Source organism: Bos taurus, chromosome 27 (assembly GCF_002263795.3).
Source record: "Bos taurus isolate L1 Dominette 01449 registration number 42190680 breed Hereford chromosome 27, ARS-UCD2.0, whole genome shotgun sequence".
NCBI classification, from domain to species: domain Eukaryota; kingdom Metazoa; phylum Chordata; class Mammalia; order Artiodactyla; family Bovidae; genus Bos; species Bos taurus.
The window spans coordinates 34,849,894-34,870,796 of record NC_037354.1 but is presented as its reverse complement, the minus strand read 5'-3'; the positions used below and the strand labels follow the sequence as shown (position 1 = coordinate 34,870,796).

General features: G+C 38.8%; 1 protein-coding gene across 2 annotated transcripts in view; it reads right to left on the bottom strand.

Annotated features, from left to right (window-relative positions):
• Nucleotides 1–14,038, bottom strand: part of ADAM18 (ADAM metallopeptidase domain 18) — a 111,582-nt gene extending 97,544 nt beyond the window's left edge. For both annotated transcript variants that reach the window (XM_024986398.2, XM_059882370.1), the window contains exons 1-4: nucleotides 13,933–14,038; nucleotides 13,317–13,393; nucleotides 6,114–6,169; nucleotides 3,473–3,551 (exon numbers count right to left, since the gene is read on the bottom strand). In XM_024986398.2, coding sequence (XP_024842166.1) covers nucleotides 3,473–3,551; nucleotides 6,114–6,169; nucleotides 13,317–13,393; nucleotides 13,933–13,987 — 267 coding nt within the window. In that variant the 5' untranslated portion in view covers nucleotides 13,988–14,038. The remainder of the gene's footprint in view (nucleotides 1–3,472; nucleotides 3,552–6,113; nucleotides 6,170–13,316; nucleotides 13,394–13,932) is intronic.
• Between the last annotated feature and the right edge of the window lie 6,865 nt (nucleotides 14,039–20,903).

Sequence of the window (20,903 nt, the reverse complement as noted above, 5' to 3'; positions counted from 1 at the left end):
AAAGATTTATTAAAAGTGGTTTTCAACTAAAACTCTTCCAGAAAATTGCAGGGGAAGGTAACCTTCCAAACTCATTCTATAAGCCCACCATCATCCTAATACCAAAACCTGACAAAGATGCCACAAAAAAAGAAAACCACAGGCCAATATCACTGATGAACATAGATGCAAAAATCCTTAACAAAATTCTAGCAATCAGAATCCAACAACACATTAAAAAGATCATACATCATGACCAACTGGCCTTGATCCCAGGGATGCAAGGATTCTTCAATATCCACAAATCAATCAATGTAATACACCACATTAACAAATTGAAAAATAAAAGCCATATGATTATCTCAATAGATGCAGAGAAAGCCTTTGACAAAATTCAACAACCATTTATGATAAAATCTCTCTAGAAAGCAGGAATAGAAAGAACATACCTCAACATAATAAAAGCTATATATGACAAACCCACAGCAAACATTATCCTCAATGGCGAGAAACTGAAAGCATTTCCCCTAAAGTCAAGAACAAGACAAGGGTGTCCACTTTCACTACTACTATTCAACATAGTTTTGGAAGTTTTGGCCACAGCAATCAGAGCAGAAAAAGAAATAAAAGGAATCCAAATTGGAAAAGAAGTAACACTCTCACTGTTTGCAGATGACATGATCCTCTACATAGAAAACCCTAAAGACTTCACCAGAAAATTACTAGAGCTCATCAATGAATATAGTAAAGTTGCAGGATATAAAATCAACACACAGAAATCCCTTGCATTCCTATACACTAATAATGAGAAAATAGAGAAACTAAGGAAACAATTCCATTCACCATTGCAATGAAAAGAATAAAATACTTAGGAATAATACCTATATATATAAAACTATAAAACACTGGTTAAAGAAATCAAAGAGGACACTAATAAATGGAGAAATACACCATGTTCATGGATCGGAAGAATCAATATAGTGAAAATGAGTATACTACCCAAAGCAATCTATAGATTCAATGCAATCCCTATCAAGCTACCAACAACAAGAGCTAGAACAATAATTTTGCAATTTGTATGGCAATACAAAAAAACCTCGAATAGCCAAAGCAATCTTGAGAAAGAAGAGCGGAACTGGAGGAATCAACCTGCCTGACTTCAGGCTCTACTACAAAGCCACAATCATCAAGACAGCATGGTACTGGCACAAAGACAGAAATATAGATCAATGGAACAAAATAGAAAGCCCAGAGATAAATCCATGAACCTATGGACACCTTATCTTTGACAAAAGAGGCAAGAATATACAATGGAGAAAAGACAATCCCTTTAACAAGTGGTGCTGGGAAAACTGGTCACCACTTGTCAAAGAATGAAACTAGAACACTTTATAACACCGTACACCAAAATAAACTCAAAATGGATTAAAGATCTAAATGTAAGACCAGAAACTATAGAACTGCTAGAGGAGAATATAGAAAAACACTCTCTGACATAAATCACAGCAGGATCCTCTATGACTCACCTCCCAAAATATTAGAAATAAGCAAAAATAAACAAATGGGACCTAATTAAAATTAAAAGTTTCTGCACAACAAAGGAAACTATAAGCAAGGTGAAAAGACAGCCTTCAGAATGGGAGAAAATAATAGCAAACGAAGAAACTGACAAACAACTAATCTCAAAAATACATAAGCAACTCCTGAAGCTCAATTCCAGAAAAATAAATGACCCAATCAAAAAATGGGCCAAAGAACTAAACAGACATTTCTCCAAAGAAGACATACAGATGGCTAACAAACACATGAAAAGATGCTCAACATCACTCATTATCAGAGAAATGCAAATCAAAACCACAATGAGGTACCATTTCATGCCAGTCAGAATGGCTGCGATCCAAAAGTCTACAAGCAAAAAATGTTGGAGAGGATGTGGAGAAAAGGGAACCCTCTTACACTGTTGGTGGGAATGCAAACTAGTACAGCCACTGTGGAGAACAGTGTGGAGATTCCTTAAAAACCTGGAAATAGAACTGCCTTATGACCCAGCAATCCCACTGCTGGGCATACACACCAAGGAAACCAGAATTGAAAGAGACACATGTACCCCAGTGTTCATCACAGCACTGTTTATAATAGCCAGGACATGGAAGCACCTTAGATGTCCATCAGCAGATGAATGGATAAGAAAGCTGTGGTACATATACACAATGGAGTATTCAGTTCAGTTCAGTTCAGTCGCTCAGTCATGTCTGACTCTTTGCAACCCCATGAATCGCAGCATGCCAGGCCTTCCTGTCCATCACCAACTCCCGGAGTTCACTCAAACTCACGTTCATTGAGTTGGTGATGCCATCCAGCCATCTCATCCTCTGTCGTCCCCTCTTCCTCCTGCCCCCAATCCCTCCCAGCATCAGAGTCTTTTCCAATAAGTCAACTCTTCACATGAAGTGAACAAATACTGGAGTTTCAGCTTCAGCATCATTCCTTCCAAAGAACACCCAGGGCTGATCTCCTTTAGAATGGACTGGTTGGATCTCCTTGCAGTCCAAGGGACTCTCAAGAGTCTTCTCCAACAAATTGGAGTCTTCTCCAATTTATTCAAAAGCATAAATTCTTCGGCACTCAGCTTTCTTCACAGTCCAACTCTCACATCCATACATGACCATTGGAAAAACCATAGCCTTAACTAGACGGACCTTTGTTGGCAAAGTAATGTCTCTGCTTTTCAATATGCTATCTAGGTTGGTCATAACTTTGCCATTAAAAAGAATACATTTGAATCCGTCCTAATGAGGTGGATGAAACTGGAGCCTATTATACAGAATGAAGTAAGCCAGAAAGAAAAACACCAATACAGTATACTAATGCATATATATGGAATTTAGAAAGATGGTAATGATAACACTGTATGCGAGACAGCAAAAGAGACACAAATGTATAGAACAGTCTTTTGGACTCTGTGGGAGAGGGCAAGGGTGGGATGATTTGGGAGAATGGCATTGAAACATGTATAATATCATATATGAAACGAATCGCCAGACCAGGTTAGATGCGTGATACAGGATGCTCGGTGCTGGTGCACTAGGATGACCCAGAGGGATGGTATGGGGAGGGAGGTGGGAGGCCGGTTCAGGATGGGGAACATGTGTACACCTGTGGTGGGTTCATGTTGATGTATGGCAAAACCAATACAATATTGTAAAGTAATTAGCCTGCAATTAAAATAAATAAAATTATATTTAAAAAAAAAACAAAAAATAAATGTAGTTTTCAAGGAAAATAAGTATTTGACACATTTCTTTATTTTATACCAATGAGGTGCCCAGACATGTTCTCTGGATCTGGATTTCATCCCTATCATACATGGAATATGGAATAAAATATTTGTATGAAACTGCCAAGATGGAACAAGCATATCCCAATGGTAATGGTAAGCCCACTTGAATAAAGAAATGTGTGGTAATGAATGTCTACGACATCTGGGTCTTACCTTAAAATATGAAGACTCAGAATGCAAAGATCCAGTCTCATTATATGTATAAACCAAAAAGTTCTGGGATACAAATGAGCTAAGGAAAACAAAAACTAAAAGTGGTTGAGTCATGAATTTACTATAAACATAAACATTAAAATAATAAAAATAAGAGTAAAATATATAGGATTCATATAAGCATATTCTTTATTTAGAGTAATTTTAGCATGCCCTCACAGTGTAAATTCTCTGACCTGGCATCTCAGAGAGTTAGGGCTTTCTTAACACCAGAATAGATTTTGAATCCTCCATTTCAGATATTTGTGTGTGTGCCTACAAATGTCTTCATTCAACAATATTTGCTGAGTGCCAACAATCTGATAGATTCAATTCAAGGCACTGGGGTACAGCAATATAGAAAAGACAAAACCACGGTCTTCCTCACAATAAGACACATACTGCTAGTATGTTGAAAGTGAAAGTAAAAGTGAAGTCGCTCAGTCGTGTCTGTCTCTTTGAGACACCACGGATCGTAGCCTGCACCAGGCTCCTCCGTCCATGGGATTTTCTAGGCAAGAGTACTGGAGTGGGTTGCCATTTCCTTATCCAGGGAATCTTCCCGACCCAGGGATCAAACCTAGGTCTCCCGCATTGTAGAGAGAAGCTTTACCGTCTGAGCCATGTTAGGTGATAATAAATAAGGCCTGAAGGTTGGTTGCAAATGTAGACAGGATGGCAAGGAAAGGCTAAGTGATTTGATTACTGAAGACCTGAAAAACAAGCCCTTGGATCTGCACAGATCTAGGAAGGAAATGCAAATATCCTGAGGCAGAGATAGGTTGTGTATCTACGAAGACCATCTAGAGGGCAAAGTACCTGCGGTGAAGTATGGAGACAAGACAAGTGACAATAGTAAGAGGTGATGTCCCAGAGATAAGAAGCCACCACTGGGAGATTCTGAGCAGGAAAGGTGCAGGATCAGACCAACATTTTAATAGAATCAGACCGAAAGTCCTGTTGAGAACCTACTGTAGGACAGATAAGCACAAACAAAGAGATCAGCTAGGCTACAACAGCTGGATGATAGGCTATTATCCAGTAAATACATGATGGTAGCTTGAACTAGGATTGTAGCAGTGGTGGAGGTCCAATTGCTGAATGCATTTTTTAAAAATAATTATTTATTTTTCATTGATTGATGATTACTTTAAAATATTGGTTTGATTTCTGTTGGATGCATTTTGAAGGTAGATCACATGGGATTTAGTAATCCACTAGATGCGGAGGAAAACAAAAGAAAAACATAAGACGTCAAAAGTGACTAACATTTTTGTTCTGAGAAACTGAAAGAGTAGACATGCCATTTACTAAATCCCCGAGGAAAAGACAAATTATGAAAAATGACCAGAAGTATATTTTAGGCACATTAAATATTAAAATTACAGCAAACTCTTGGTTATCAAATAAGAAGTCAAATACACAAATGTGGCGTTCACTAAAGAGAAATAAAGATATAAGTTTGGGAGTAATCAATACACCCATAGGAGCAGATGAAAGAACCAGGTGATTGAGAACAGCTAGGGAAAAAAGAGGGGTTTAAGAATAGCACCAGGGAGTACTCCTAAGATGAGAGAGAGGAGGTCAAATCAGAAAACAAACAAAACAAAATCTGAGAAAGACTGAGTACACTGATAAGAGACAAACCAAGAGACTTGCTGTGTCCTGGAAGCCAAATGAAGAAACTTTTATAAGGAGGAGACGCTACTCAGCTACACAAAATGCCACTGACTGATAAAGAAAAATGAAGCATAAAAAGTAACTGGCATTTAGAAACATGAGGATCATTGATGATCTTACCAAAGAATATTTTTTTAATGAAATGGTAGTGATCCTAAAGACCAACATGAGTTTAATGACCATGAGTTAGATGAGAATCGTCATGAATTAAGTAAGGAAAATTTTCTCAAGCCTTACTCAACCACAAAAATGCAGGCAGACAAAATACAGTTGTTAAAGATACATATTTTCAAAGATGTAGGCAAAGAAGAGGCTATTTGAGTATATAAAATGTTGACAAACACAGATTGAGACAGAAAATAGATTGCTTGTTTTCCAGAGTAGTGGCTGATAACAGGGATTAAATGTGAAATAGTATGACAGGTCTAATGTGGAGAATGAAATGTTTTAAAACTGATTTATGGTTGAAAATTGTGATACTATATTAAACTTATATAATTATACACTTGAGAGTTTTATGATTATATGTATATACACATAATTTACCAAATAAAGTTGTTAAAAATAAATACATATATAATTAAAACCTCCACACAAAATATGCCACTAGTTCAATTTTCTGCCAATAACCACATGATATATACATGTTTGATTGCATGTTGGATATACTTGACACATAACTTGCAGTTCTTGAGTTTGTGGATTTAAATGCTTACTTATTTATGCATAGATTTATTTAAAAATAACAAGCTGGAAAATAAATTCAAAGTTCTTGTAGACTTAATATTCAGGAACTAATGAATCCAAAACTGAAAAACTAATTAAACAGCCTACATTTTGCTGCATGCTTAAATTTAAATAGTGTACAAAAACATTTTTTTAAAAAGTAAATTCTAAGCTTTAAGGGAAAATCATTTCTTACTGTTTTCTGAGATGCAGAGTGTATGGTTTGTTATCAATGGTAATGATATAAGTCACCTAAAATAAAGCAAATAAAGGTAATTAAGTAAATTAGAAATAATAAAATCAAAAAGTATTTTTCACTAAAGTCAAAAAAGACTCACCCAATCCATTTTTAAAAAACATATATCCTTCAGAATTTATTGTTCTAACTAGCAAGAATTTAAAATTTTTTAATAAATTCAGGATGAGGGCAATAAATGTAGGGAATGGCTTTTGAAAAGAAGAGATGAAAGCTATATTTTGAAGAAATATAAATTTACTATGTATTAATACTAGATCTTACTGTTTATGTTTATAAAAAACATACTCATCTTTAGCCAAAATGAATGAGGCATGACTGTAGGCTTACATGCTACACCAAATACAATGAAACAATAATGTGTTTATAAATACATAAATACACACTCTCAAACACTAGAGCTGCTTTGCAATGCTTCACATATAAGCTAAAGACAGACCTGAGAGAAGGAAGCTAGGGAAGAATGCTGGGGCTCCAGCAATACGAGCTGTGAGACCACAGGGAGTAAACTGTAATGGTCCTCATCACCTTGCTGGGAAGGGGTCCAGGAGCAGGAGATGTACACAGTACACAGTACGGCAGGTTGCTTTTAAAATATCATCCGGAGAGTGAGGGAGAGTCTAGCAAAACATGTTTTATATAAAAGAACGATACAGGCACGAAATCCAATCCTTGTCCTTTAACAAAATATGATCCTCAGAGGTACATCCATCTACTGGGCCATATCCTATTGGTTGGAAGGAAGCCACAGGTTTTTCCCATACTCAGAGGTGGAGCTTCTTCAACGGTCTGAACACTAGATGGTAGGAACCACTTTGTGAATTTAGGGTCTGTCCAACACCATGGGCAAAGAACTGGGGAGCTGAGGATTAAAACCCACAGCTCATATAGTGCTGGGAGACATTCAAGGTCTGACCAACCAGAGGAGAAAAATATCACTGAACACACTCATGCCATTCAGTAAAGATCACAGAAAGGTCACATTTTAGTGTTAAGGAGAAACTAACCTAGAAACCCAGAAACTAGAGTCAGGGTTACTCGAGACATTCATCCTAAAGACATTGTGGTTTAGTCGCTCAGTCGTGTCTCATTCTTTGCGACCCCATAGACTGTAGCCTGCTAGGCTTCTCTGTCCATGGGATTTCCCAGGCAAGAATACTAGAACAGTTTGTTATTTCCTTCTTGAGGGTATCTTCCCGACCCAGGTATCAAACCCAAGTCTGCTGCGCTGCAAGCAGATTCTTTACCACTGAGCCACCAAGGAAGCCCCACCAAAGACAGTACAAACATGACATTTTCAATCTGGTTCATAAGTAACCTAACTGCCTGCCAAAACAAAGCATAATACATTTTAAAGGAAAATCACAAAGTTAAGCAGTCAACCAAACAAAATTAGCAGTGTTAATCCAATCAAAAATAAACATACCCAGGAACATGAAATAAGTCTGATGACAGGATAAGAGGCTCTGGTCTTATCTTCCTCCCACAGTTACATCAAATAAAAGCTTTGCATGGGTCAATTGCCTCTGAGAGAAATCCAGAAAGCAGCAGAGGGGCTCCTCAATACTGGGTGACTGAGAAAATATCCACCACGCAAAAGGGCAGGAAAGGCGAAAACACACACACACCATAAAACCCAGCCCTGGCAAAATACCTTCCAATCAGGAGAGAAGCCCCAATTCTCAGTATCTCCCTCAGCACCAAAAGGTTTGGACCAGGCATCCAGCAGCACAACTTTTTTTGTTGTTGTTTTATATTGGAGTATAGCCAATTAGGGCTTCCCTGGTGGTTCAGATGGCAAAGAATTCGCCTGCAGTGCAGGAGACCCAGGTTTGATCCATGGCTCAAGAAGATCCCCTAGAAAAGGTAATGGCAATAAACTCCAGGATTCTGGCCTGGGAAATCCCATGGACAGAGGAGCCTGGCAGGCTACAGCCCATGGGGTTGCAAAGAGTCAGACGCAACGAGCAACAAAGCAGGCATAGCCGATTAACAATGTTGTGATAGTTTCAGGTGTACAGCAAACGGATTCAGCCTTATATATACATGTATCCATTCTCCCCCAAATTCACCTGCCATCCAGGTTGCCACAGAACATTAAGCAGAGTTCCATGTGCTATACAGTAGGTCTTTGTTGGTTATCCATTTTAAATATAGCAGTGTGTACAACCCATCCCAAACTCCCTAACTATCCCTTCACCTCATCCTTATCTCTGTCCTTATTTCTAAGTCTGTGAGTCTCTTTCCATTTTGTAAGTTCATTTGTATCATTTCTTTTTAGATTCCACATATAAGGGGTGTCATACTATGTTCCTTCTCTGTCTGACTTACTTATCTCAGTAGGACAATCTCTAGGTCCACTCAGCAGCACAAGTTTTAAGGCTGCCACCCAAGGGACTGGCTTCCAAGTAGCCTAGTTCAGAAAGCCACTGGGACTTGGCCTCCATGAGTCTCCCATTAAACAAAGAAGCAGATTTTTCATGTGTCTATGAGCACATCTCATGGTTATTCCCAGGTGCGTTATAGATGGAGCAGGCCAAAGCACCCAGCTCTCACTTTCTTCCTATAAGGGGTTGGACTACTCACATTCTCAGTTGCAGCTTGAAGGTCCAGCTTCGAATCAGACTACACATGTGCACTATTAGGGATACTGCCAGGATACTGCTATCAGAGATACTACCAGAATACTGCTATTAGGGATACCAGCCTAAAAGGGCTGATGGGCGCCTCCCCTGACTACCCTCCCCCACTCTTTGCTCAATTCAACAAGAAAACCAAGTCTCCAGTTTCTTCCTAATAGGAGCTTCTCTATACAATGAGAATCTCAATTTTTTTTTTAATTGAAGTATACTGATGTCCCTGGTGGCTCAGCAGTAAAGAATCCACCTGCAATGCAGGAGACCTGAGTTTGATCCTTTGATCCCTGGGTTGGGAAGATCCCCTGAAGAAGGAAATGGCAACCCACTCCAGTATTCTTGCCTGGAGAATCCCATGGACAGAGGAGCCTACAGGTGGGCTACTCCATGGGGTCGCAAAGACTCAGACATGACTGAGTGACTCACACACACACACACACACACACAGTATAATATTATACGTTACAGATATATAATATAGCAATTCACAATTTTTAAAGTCTATATTCCATTTCTACTTAGAAAATATTGGCAATGCAGCCTCAACTTTTAAGGCTGCCACCTGAAGGTTTGGATCCCATATAACCCAACTCTGAAATCTGACAGGGTCAGCATTTATAGGTTCCCAGAGTCTTCTTAAGAGAAGATGTTTATACAGAAATGCAAGCACATCCCAGGACTATCTTCCTGGGCTCAAGGCAGACAGGACAGGAAAAAACATAAAAGTCCCAAGTTCTCTGTGGAAAGGGTTTGAGTGCATACTTCCCAGGCTGCTGCCTGGGGGCTGAGCTTCTAAATAACTTGTACTTGGCAGCTGACTGGGTGCCTAAAGAGCCGTCATCTGGGAACTTGGACAGATGTGAGGGCATTCCCTGTGCTTTCTTGCTCTGATTCATTCCAACGATCATTATAAAACTAACTCTCCAGCTTCTCCCTCAATGGAATTTGTCCACACATATTGCCCCACTTTATACAGATGCGCTGGAGGAACTGGCTACGAAATCACCTAGTTACGGGAGCTTCTCTTAAGCAGAGAAAACAAAAGGGGTGAAATAAGTAACATTGTATCTGCAGATGACATGATCACATATATGGAAAACCCTAAAGATGATGCCAAAGAGCTATCAGAATTAATACATGAATTCAGAAAAGTTTTAAGACACAAGTCCAAAATACAAAAATAAGCATTGTTTATATATACTTAACAATGAACTACTAAAAAGAAAAAGAGGAAACCAATCCCATTTACAATAAGAACAAAAGAATAAAATATTTACAGATAAATTTAACCAAGGAGGTGAAAAACGTACACACTGAAAACTAAAAAGCAATCATGAATAAAATTAGAGTAGACACAATAATCTATGTCTACGAGTTGAAGGGAATAATACTTTTCCATACCACTCAAAGTGATCTATAGAGTCAATGCATCCTTATCAAAATTCCAATGTCATTTTTCACAAAAATAGAGAAAACAATCTTAAAACAGAACATTAATAGCTATAACAATCTTGAAAAAGAAAAGCAAGGCCAGAGATGTCACACTCTGTGATTTCAAACAATATTACAAGGCTGTAGTAAGACTAAAAATAGAAAGAGGGCCTAAATTAATAAAATCAGAAATGAAAAAGAAATTATAACTGACACCACAGAAATACAGATGACCATAAGTTAGAACTGGACATGGAACAACAGACTGGTTCCAAATAGGAAAAGGAGTACATCAGGCTGTATATTGTCACCCTGCTTATTTAACTTATATGCAGAGTACATCATGAGAAACGCTAGGCTGGAGGAAGCACTAGCTGGAATCAAGATTGCCGGGAGAAATATCAATAACCTCAGATATGCAGATGACACCACTCTTATGGCAGAAAGTGAAGAGGAACTCAAAAGCCTCTTGATGAAAGTGAAAGTGGAGAGTGAAAAAGTTGGCTTAAAGCTCAACATTCCAAAAACTAAGATCATGGCATCTGGTCCCATCACTTCATGGCAGATAGATGGGGAAATAGTGAAAACAGTGTCAGACTTAATTCTGGGGGGCTCCCAAATCACTGCAGTTGGTGACTGCAGCCATGAAATTAAAAGATGCTTACTCCTTGGAAGGAAAGTTATGACCAACCTAGATAGCATCTTAAAAAACAGAGACATTACTTTGCCAACAAAGTCCATCTAGTCGAGGCTATGGTTTTTCCAGTGGTCATGTGTGGATGTGAGAGTTGGACTGTGAAGAAAGCTGAGTGCCAAAAAATTGATGCTTTTGAACTGTGGTGTTGGAGAAGACTCTTGAGAGTCCCTTGGACTGCAAGGAGATCCAACCAGTCCATTCTAAAGGAGATCAGTCCTGGGTGTTCTTTGTAAGGACTGATGCTAAAGCTGTAACTCCAGTACTTTGGCCACCTCATGCAAAGAGTTGACTCATTGAAAAAGACCCTGATGCTGGGAGGGATTTGGGGGCAGGAGGAGACGGGGATGACAGAGGATGAGATGGCTGGATGGCATCACCGACTCAATGGACATGAGTTTGAGTGAACTCCGGGTGTCAGTGATGGACAGGGAAGCCTAGCATGCTGTGATTCATGGGGTTGCAAAGAGTCGGACATGACTGAGCGACTGTACTGAACTGAACTGAAGAGACTATTGTTGTTGCTTAGTCGCTAAGTCATGTCAATCTCTTTTGCTCCACAATCCATGGGATTTCCCAGGTGAGAATACTGGAGTGGGTTATCTCCTTCTCCACAGGATCTTCCTGACCCAGGGATCAAACACGCGTCTCTTGTATTGGCAGGCGGGTTCTTTACCACTGAGCCACCAGGGAAGACCATAAGAGACTATTAACAGCTATAGGTCAAGAAAATGGACAATCTCGATGAAATGGATAAATTCCTAGAAAGGTACAAATCCCAAGGCTGAACCAGGAAAAAATAGAAAATATGAACAGACCGATTACCAGTAATGAAACATACATAGCTTTCAAAACATGTAGACAGACACTGTATTTCACATCCTGCATTGTTGCTATATACTTTGAGATAACTGTGGAACAAGTGAACAACTTGAAGTTTAAAGTGATCATGCAATGACAATATACATGCAAATGGAAGCAAAAAAAAGCTTATATGCAAATATTTTTTCAACAGTAGGTAGTTTACTCTTAATGGAAAAAGATTCATAAATTAAAGTTGTGACTCCATGTCCTCAAACTGATAACTCTGACTACCTTACCATCTGTAATCCTCTTTCTCACATATATATATGAAAATAATATAAAATATTTCAAAAGGTTAATGTGAGAATTAAATGAGAGTAGTATATGAAAAAAAAACTCTAAAGGAAATTATTTTATTATGATTTTCAAGTACAGTTTTGTACGTTTAGTTTTTATTATAATTTTTCAGTAGTGAACATAATCATAATACATTCTGATACTGTACGTCAAAATAGAGTTATTGGAGTCTTAAATTTTTTTTACATACTCATTTCAAAAATTGTTCCATCAAACTGAAAGCATTTTCTCAGGGTTTCTATATATTGACCCCATTTCTTAACCATATGAAAATCTAAACCCCTGTATTATGACTTCTAGTTTCTGGTCTGCAATCTACAACAGTATAATTATGCCAACTTGAAGTATTTTAATCAGGAAAATATTCAAGATGGAATGTCTTCAATTTAATAAGTTTTTAGTAGCAGTGCACATTTTTCAAATTCTTTTTCCAATTAATATTTACTGACATGCTCTCATTGTCAGTAAATGTGACATCTATCACTTTAAACTTCAGGTTGTTTACTTCAGTTATTTAAATATTATCACATTTCAGGCAAATGTGATATTTTTAGTCTTCTTTTTCTTTGGCCATTATTTCTAATAAGTCTGATGCTTCTGGGTCAGATTCTCAGGTCTAAATTTTACTCAAAACCATTTTTTCTGTCACTTTAACTGTGGCCATTAATAATGTTTTCTTTCCATAAATTGCAGTCTGAACCATTGTCACACTTAATTAATGTTGTTTATTTCTACCAGTATGATTCATCAATAGTATTTAATATTTCTTGAAAATTGTGAACAAGTGCTTCAGAAGAGCCTGAGAGATGAAGGGAAGGTCCCAGGAATTAGCAATAAAAACATGTGGCTTTGCAAGCAAAAACAAATCAGTATGATCTGATTCAATGCAAAGGTAAATAAAAAGTCTTAAACTTTTAAATTATAAAACTGATACTCTTTAACTTTTTATTTTATATTGCAGCATAGACAATTAACAATGTTGTGCGAGTTTCATGATGGACAGCAAAGGGATTCAGTCATATATATATACCTGTATCCATTCTCCCCCTAACTCCCCTCCCATCCAGGCTGCCACAAAATATTGAGCAGAGTTTCCTGTGCCATACAGACTGTAGGTCCTTGTTGGTTATCCATTTTAAATAGAGCAGTGTGTACATGTCCATCCCACACTCCTGAATTATTTTCACTCCATCTTTAAAAGTAATATGCTTGATCATTTACCTGCTTCTCCCAATCTTCACTCTCATTTGAGCTTATCTTCTGTGGAACTGTGACATATAGGAACATTCCCTCAGAATCTGTAGTAAGAAAATGGGATTTTTTTGCAACAGTCCTCTAAGACAAGCATGGATTCTTAAGCTCCGAGTCCATGGTGAGGTCTACAATTGTAAATCAATTTATCTACATGTGTCCACCTTGGTCCACAGATTTCAACAGATTTTCAATGGCACACTGAAAAATGGCTAGGAAACAAACAAATGAACAGAGAACAGATACAATGCTGCAGGACCATCCTGTTGGTTTCCAGAACTACGTTGAAGCCTTTCCCTCAGGTCTCTGAGGAATAAAGCCAGGCCAGTTCCGAACCTGGCTAAGTCCTCTGGCTACAGAGTAGGTGATCCAGAAAGACCTTCAGCGGCTGAGACACTGCATCCTTGGCTAACATCTTCCATCCCCTATCCTGGTCCGGGGGTGGCTGGGGGTGGGAGGAAGCCACCATCAGAGAATCCCAGGGAGGGGCGGCAGGTATCCTAGAGCTACAGAAATTGTTTTGGAAGATCCCAGCTCTGCTCAGTACGCAGAGAGGGAGAAGGAAGTCGAGGCTCCGAAGTCTTACCCTGGCTGGCGAGCAGCCCTCCAAGTGCAGCAAGCAGTGCGAGGAGTAGGAACATGGCTGGGTTGGGGCGCAGGAAGCAGAGCCAGGTGAGAGACCGTTGGGTATCCCTGAGGCTCGCGGGCAGAAGCCCTCCGGAGTACAGCATTCTGCCCCGAGCCCTGGGGGTGATGACCAGGGCCTCAAATTAGCTTTCAGCTGCACTGGCTCATCGTTAGGCATCCTGAGTGGCTGGGCACTCAGGGCCGAAAGAAGGAACTGCAGACAAATGCTTGCGCCTGCGCACAGCGGGTCTGTGATGACAATGTGGACATCGTTCAAACCCTTCAGTAGGGATAAAGGAGCAAATAAGCATACGGTCCATGGGGTCGCAGAGTCAGACACAACTGAAGCGAATTAGCACGCACGCTCTTCTGGGGGAAGTTCCTGGTAATTTCCCTTCTCCATGTGATGGTTTTCTAACAACTTTTATTTGCTATGGTGGGAGAGAAAGAGGAAACTAGCAATATTAACTATTTTTTTTTACAAGAAATTTTCTTCTTAAATTGTGCTACTGCCGACTTCATATCTTTTTTTAAAAAGTCTTTTCAAACAAGGAGAAATCAAGAATATGGAACTTGACCCTGGATACGACAATAGAAAGCAATTTTCTTCAACTGTGTCCCTATTCTTAAATACAGTATTGGTTATACTCTGCTGAGGAAAGGCAAAGGAAACTTTGAAATGGAATCTAAGTGTGGTTTGTTAAAATTCCTTTTAGAACCATACAAAGGAAGCTGTAGAAATGACACAGCCAGCAAGACAAACTAAGAGAGGAAAAGGGGCACCAGGGCAGAAGACAGAACACACAATTGTCTTTGAATCTTCTGACAAATATCTTAAACTGCTCAGGCTCAAAAGCTAACTCACCTGCATGTCACTCATCCCTATCTTTCTTTATCCAAGGACACTCCACAGCAAGGATGTATTGTACCAACAATTACAAAAATAAACTCTGATCAGGTCCAAAACTTGGACCTACGAGGCAATAGTACTCCTGGGAAGCTGATCCTGAGAAGTTAGTTTTAAATAAGGCAGGATGTGAATCAGAACGGGTCCAAATAAGGTAGTGGCAAAGGGGATGAGGGAAAGGTACAATAGAATCATCCTGATGTGTATGATTTTTACCACAGGGTTCACCCACTTAAAGCACACAGGTGTAGAATTTTCAATATATTTACCGATATGTGCAACCGTTACCACACGGTTGAGATGAGATCTCTCATCTCAAAAGCAAGTCCTCTACCCTTCAACTGTTACCATCTCCCACCCCAGTTTTTCATTCCCCTCTCTCCCACACCCCCCACCACCCCACAAGCAGTTAATAATCACTATCCTTGGTCTCTCCAGTTGTTCCTGTTCTGTATGTTCCATACAAATGCATAATACACGGTTTCTGTGACTGGCTTTATTCACAGAGATCATGAATACCATAACGGTTTCAAGATTCATCCACTTGTCACATATCAGTGCTTTCTTCTTCTTTGTGGCTGAATACTATCCCATTGTATGGATGGACCACCTCTTGTGTATCCATCATCAGCTAGCTGCTCATTTGGAAAAGGGAACTCTTGGCCTTTGTGATGAGCTCCTCCCACAGCCCAGGATCACTTTCATTTATATTGATGGAAACTCTGCAGGTCCTAGTTAGATTCCAGGTAAGGTGACGGATCCCTAAACCACAAATAACACTTTGAAATGTGCAGAAGCACATCTGTCAAGAGAGACAGCAAGTTTGGGTCCTTCAAAGGACAAGATATATTCTAGAACTCAATTTTCCATGAGGCCAGGGAAGTATCACCTGGAGATAGAATAGTTACCTATGACCAGGAACTCAGTTTAATTTCTTGAAGGTAGAATGGAGGCCAGGGACTCTCTGAGGGCGCTGAGGCTGTTCTGACCTACAACACTCAATATCCTTTTAATCTCCCAAAGCTTGGAATGGGTAGCTCATGAGAATCACAAGCTACTGGAGACAGCGGACCCAGGTGTCCTCGCTTGAGATGGGAATGATTAGCAGGGCTGTGGGCATCTGAGCTCAGGCAGTCAGTGGCAGAGTGCATGATGGAATGTGTCTTTGGGATGCAACAACCTCCCAGGACCAACTAGAGGATCATGGAAGTATAAGGACTGAAACTGAGCAGAGCCCTATGGGGTCCTCCTGGACACAAAAGTCTTTCCATTTGTCCAACTTCTTATTTGAAGGAAAAAGGCTTTCAGCTTCCTCGACCTTCCATGAGTTCCAAAGGGCATATTCAAACAGTTGCTAACCCAGGAAGTTGAGGGGAGGCAGGAAGAAACATTGCTGCAGCAAGGGGCCTGGTGCTGGTCCCTCCTCGGGTGATGTGCTAGCAGTTTGTACATGTCTTTGAGTTCTTCAACAGGAACTAGGACCCCCTCAACCCAGACGGAGGAGGTCACTGCAGGCTAAGCACAAACAAGTGGACCCAAACTGATTGGAAAGGCTGATGACTTAGATGGATGGAACACAGCCCTGTTATCTCACCACCAACCAGTCAGAGGGATGTTCCACATGCTGCAGCCCTTGCCCCTGAATTTTACCTATAACTCTTCCTCAAAAGCCATTAGGGAGTTTGGGTTCTTTGAACATTTGCTTCCTGTTCTCCTTGGTTGGTCCCTACAATAAAACTTTCTTTGCTCCAAATACTGTGATTTCCATTTATTTGGCCTCAGTGTGCATCAGGCACGTGAACTTGGGTTTGAGAACAGAATCAAATGAGACAAGCCTACATGCTTTCACTCACAGGATTTATTTTGGCTTGTGAAATTGAAAACTTTAAGCCATCACAAAAGGAGAGAAAAGTAGATTTTTTTTTTCATTCTTGAATCAGGCCAGATAATGGTTTGTTTATTGATAATATCTTTTCTCCAAGCTGTGTTTTTTTGAAATACTGTTTAGTAACTGTTGTAAAAGAAATATAGAAAAATAAAAATGCTACATTTTATAAACTAACATAAGCTAATTTTACTACAAAGTTATAGGTATATCAATTAATTAGTATAATAAGAAAGTTTATACTGTCACAATCATGCCTGTGCTCCACAGAATTTGTAAACCCAAGTTTTTTTGTTTGTTTATTTTGTTTAATCTTTTTTCTAGAAACATCTGTGATAGTCACATTGAAAGGAAATGCTATAAACTGTATTTATGTATGTCTCTAAAACATGAGTCAAAGAAAATCAAAACAAGGAAGCAGAGAGGCAAAGAGCAATAAGTATGTGAAGAAGGAAATAATGACTATTTTCTCTATTTTTATCTACAGAGGAAGAGAATTTCTAGTCTTCTGTGCATTTCTGACAGGTATCCCACATACACATGTTCAAAACAAACTCCTTCACTCCCCTCTGCTTCATCACTCCAACACCAAATGGGTTCTCACCAACTGTACAGTATGTCAATAGTAAAAGGTATCATTATCCATTGAGTCAGAATGTTTAAGTCTTCATGGTCCTCTTTTATTCTAACCCAAATACATCCACTCAGTCACCACTTCAACCAAGTCTACCCCTTAGGTCTCAAAACTTGCTATTCTTTCCATATCATCCAATCCCACCCTCATGACACTTCCACTGTGCATTCCATTTACTTGTCTCCAGTTCTGCCTGAATCTGACCACATTTTCTCCTAATATATCCCCATGAAATCTTTTAAAAGTGGACATTATCATGATAGATCTCTCCCTTTACCACTTCAAAATTAGTTAATATTTCAACGACATTCCTATTTGGGTTTCCCCAGTAGCTCAGCAGGTAAAGAATCTGCCTGAAATACAGGAGACACGGGAGATGTGGGTTCAATCCCTGGGTTGGGAAAAATCCCCTAGAGGAGGAAATGGCAACCCACTCCGGTATTCTTGCTTGGAGAATCCCATGGAATAGAGGAGCATGGTGAGCTACAGTCCAAACAGTTGCAAACTGAGCAAGCATGTTCCTACTCATAAATGAGAAACTTTAACCTTTATATCATGGCATGTCAGATACCTGTCTTGGCTCATGATTACCTATGCAGATTCTTCTCTTTCAACATTCATAAATTTTCAAATAAATTTTTAAATATATTAAGAGCACACATTTAGGAACAGAGAGCTCTGGGTTAACTTTGTACCCTCACTGTCTCTCTGCTCTATTAGAAATGAATATCACTTAAGCACTGTTTCTTACACTCTACAGCCAAACTCTCAACTCACTCTGTTGGTTCACATTCAAAATGTATTCCTAAGACCATCTTTAGTACCCGTGGTATGAGGTAACATCCTTTCTCTCCTAAATCAGGCCTGAGGTTTTTTTCATTGGATCTTTCATGTGCTTGAAAAGCTCCTGCCCAGGTGCATGTAGCGATAGCTCTGCCAGCTTGATGCCTGTGAGACAGGGGTGGTTTACAGTTGCTGTGGTGCTGTGAGTCTTAACCTGTGGGGAAGCCTGGATACCTGGCTTCTATTTTTGCTGAGATAAGGGCAGTGGAATTAATGATGGGTTGTTTAAAATTTTAAATAAGAAACCTTTGACCTTGTGCTGGAGATGTCTCTCTGGCCCCCAGTGTATGCCTGCATTCCTCTCTTGCTGCCCCGCATACTTTGCACTTAAATAAAAGCCTTCTGTGAGTTGGCTCTGTGATGTCAGGTGACTCCTTTCAAATATCTAAACTGCATAATTATTTGTACCTCCTCCAAGTCTTCGCTGACACATCACTTGCTCAACAAGGCCTACTCAGTCAGCCATATATAAAATTGCTCCCCAGTTACTCCTTCTATCATCTTTTCCATATAATGAGTTACCTTTCAGCACACTTTACAATCAATTTATAAAATATGTTTATGGAATGAATGTGGAAAATTCTGGAGGCAAGTTCTTAATATAACCCTAAAGTAATGCTGGTGGGAAATGACTGTGAAAAATAGAAAAAAAATGTAAATGAAAGCATGATATTGAAGTTATGACTTAGAGCTGGAAACAAAACAAAACAGGGAGATAGAGAGCTCAGTGTATCACTCTAGGAGAAAATGACTGAAGTTGTTTGGAGGTGAGGAGTGCAGGTGAAGGCACCCAGCATGATGACAAAACTATGATTGTAGGACATGAGAAAAAGACAGCCTAGGGCCAAAATCTTCACCTAAGGTGTGGGCTTTTAATAACATGATCAGAGAAGAGGTAGGATTGCTCTAGGCATAAATAAGACTATTTTACATTCAGGAAGCAAGTTATAAATATTTTCTTCACTGGAGAAAAGGAAATAGAGATCCATTGATTTCACTCTCCATCACAGTTATATATGGCAGATAAGAAAAGAGATCAACTCACAATCTCATTCTTAGATGAGTTTCTTGTTGTTTTTTTTTTTTTTCCTATACTCCCTCTGATAAGTCTTATATGTGAAATATCATGATTTCTTTACACATTTGAGTTAGAAATTTGAACAACAGATATAGAAGCCTTTGGTATCCCATCTTATAATAAAGAATTGTTCTTCTGCCCTGCAGAGTGAGTGCAGTTGGTGTTTTCCTGGCATTTACTAGATCATCAATAAATGTAAATTCCATTCCCCATCCCCAGTCTTATACCAGAAAATATGTAGGAAAATTGTGGAATTTTTAAGAGTTGCAACCCTGGAGTCTGAATATCTTAAACTTGAACTCAAAAACTACCTAACATTCTATACGTGTAGGGAATAATTTACACTCTTTGTCTGTTTCCTTATATCTAAAATAAGGAGAACAATTAGTTCTCCTAACTCTCCAGGGAGTTAGTGAGTAATAATACAAGTGTTGGGAGAAAATTTGTATAAACCTCTGTTAGAATCTTAAATCTACCGATCAAATACATGATTGCACACAAATATTTTAAGAACACATTTAAAATCTCTTTTTTAATATAAATTTATTTATTTTAATTGGAGGTTAATTACTTTAATATGGACATGAGTTTGAGTGAACTCCAGGAGTCAGTGATGGACAGGAAAGCCTGGCATGCTGTGATTCATGGGGTCGCAAAGAGTTGGACACGACTGAGTGACTGAACTGAACTGATATATAGTGTTAGATTCAGGTGTACAGCAGAGTGATTCAGTTAAACATACATACATATTCAAATGTATGTATGTATATATATATATATATATATATATATATATATATATATATATTTCAGATTGTTTTCCCTTATATGTTGTTACAAAATAGTGAGTGTAGTTCCATGTACTATATGGTAGGTCCTTGTTGGTTATCTGTTTTATATACACTAGTGTGTGTATGTTAGTCCCAAACTCCTACTCACTTTTTCCCTTTGGTAACCATAACTTAGCTGTTTATATTTGTGGGTCTATTTCTGTTTTGTATGTTAATTCATTTGTATCATTTCCTTTAGGATCCAAACATAAGTGGTATTATATATTTGTCTTTGTCTGACTTACTTCACTTATTAATATAATCTCTAATTACACCCCTGTTGCTGTAAAAAGCATTATTTTATTCTAGTCTATGGCTGAGTAATATTCCATTGTATAAATATATCACTTCTTTATCCATTCATCAAGCAACATTTAGGTGGCTTCCATATCTTGAAAAGGCTGTTTGTTCTCCATTGTATATTCTCATCTCCTTTGTCAAAGATTTGTTGATCTTAGGTGTGTACGGTTTATCTCTTGGCTTTCAATCTTGTTCCATTGACCTATATTTCTGTTTTTGTGCCAGTACCATACTATTTTCATTACTGTAGCTTTGTATAGTCTGAACTCAGGGAGTCTGATTCTTCTAAATCTATTTTTCTTTCTCAAGATTGCTTTGGCTATTTGGGGTCTTTCGTGTGCCCATACAAATTAAAATAAATTTTGTACAGATACGTGAAAAATGCCATTGGTAATTTGATAGGGATTGCATTGAATTTGTACATCATCTTGGGTAGTATAGTCATTTTAACAA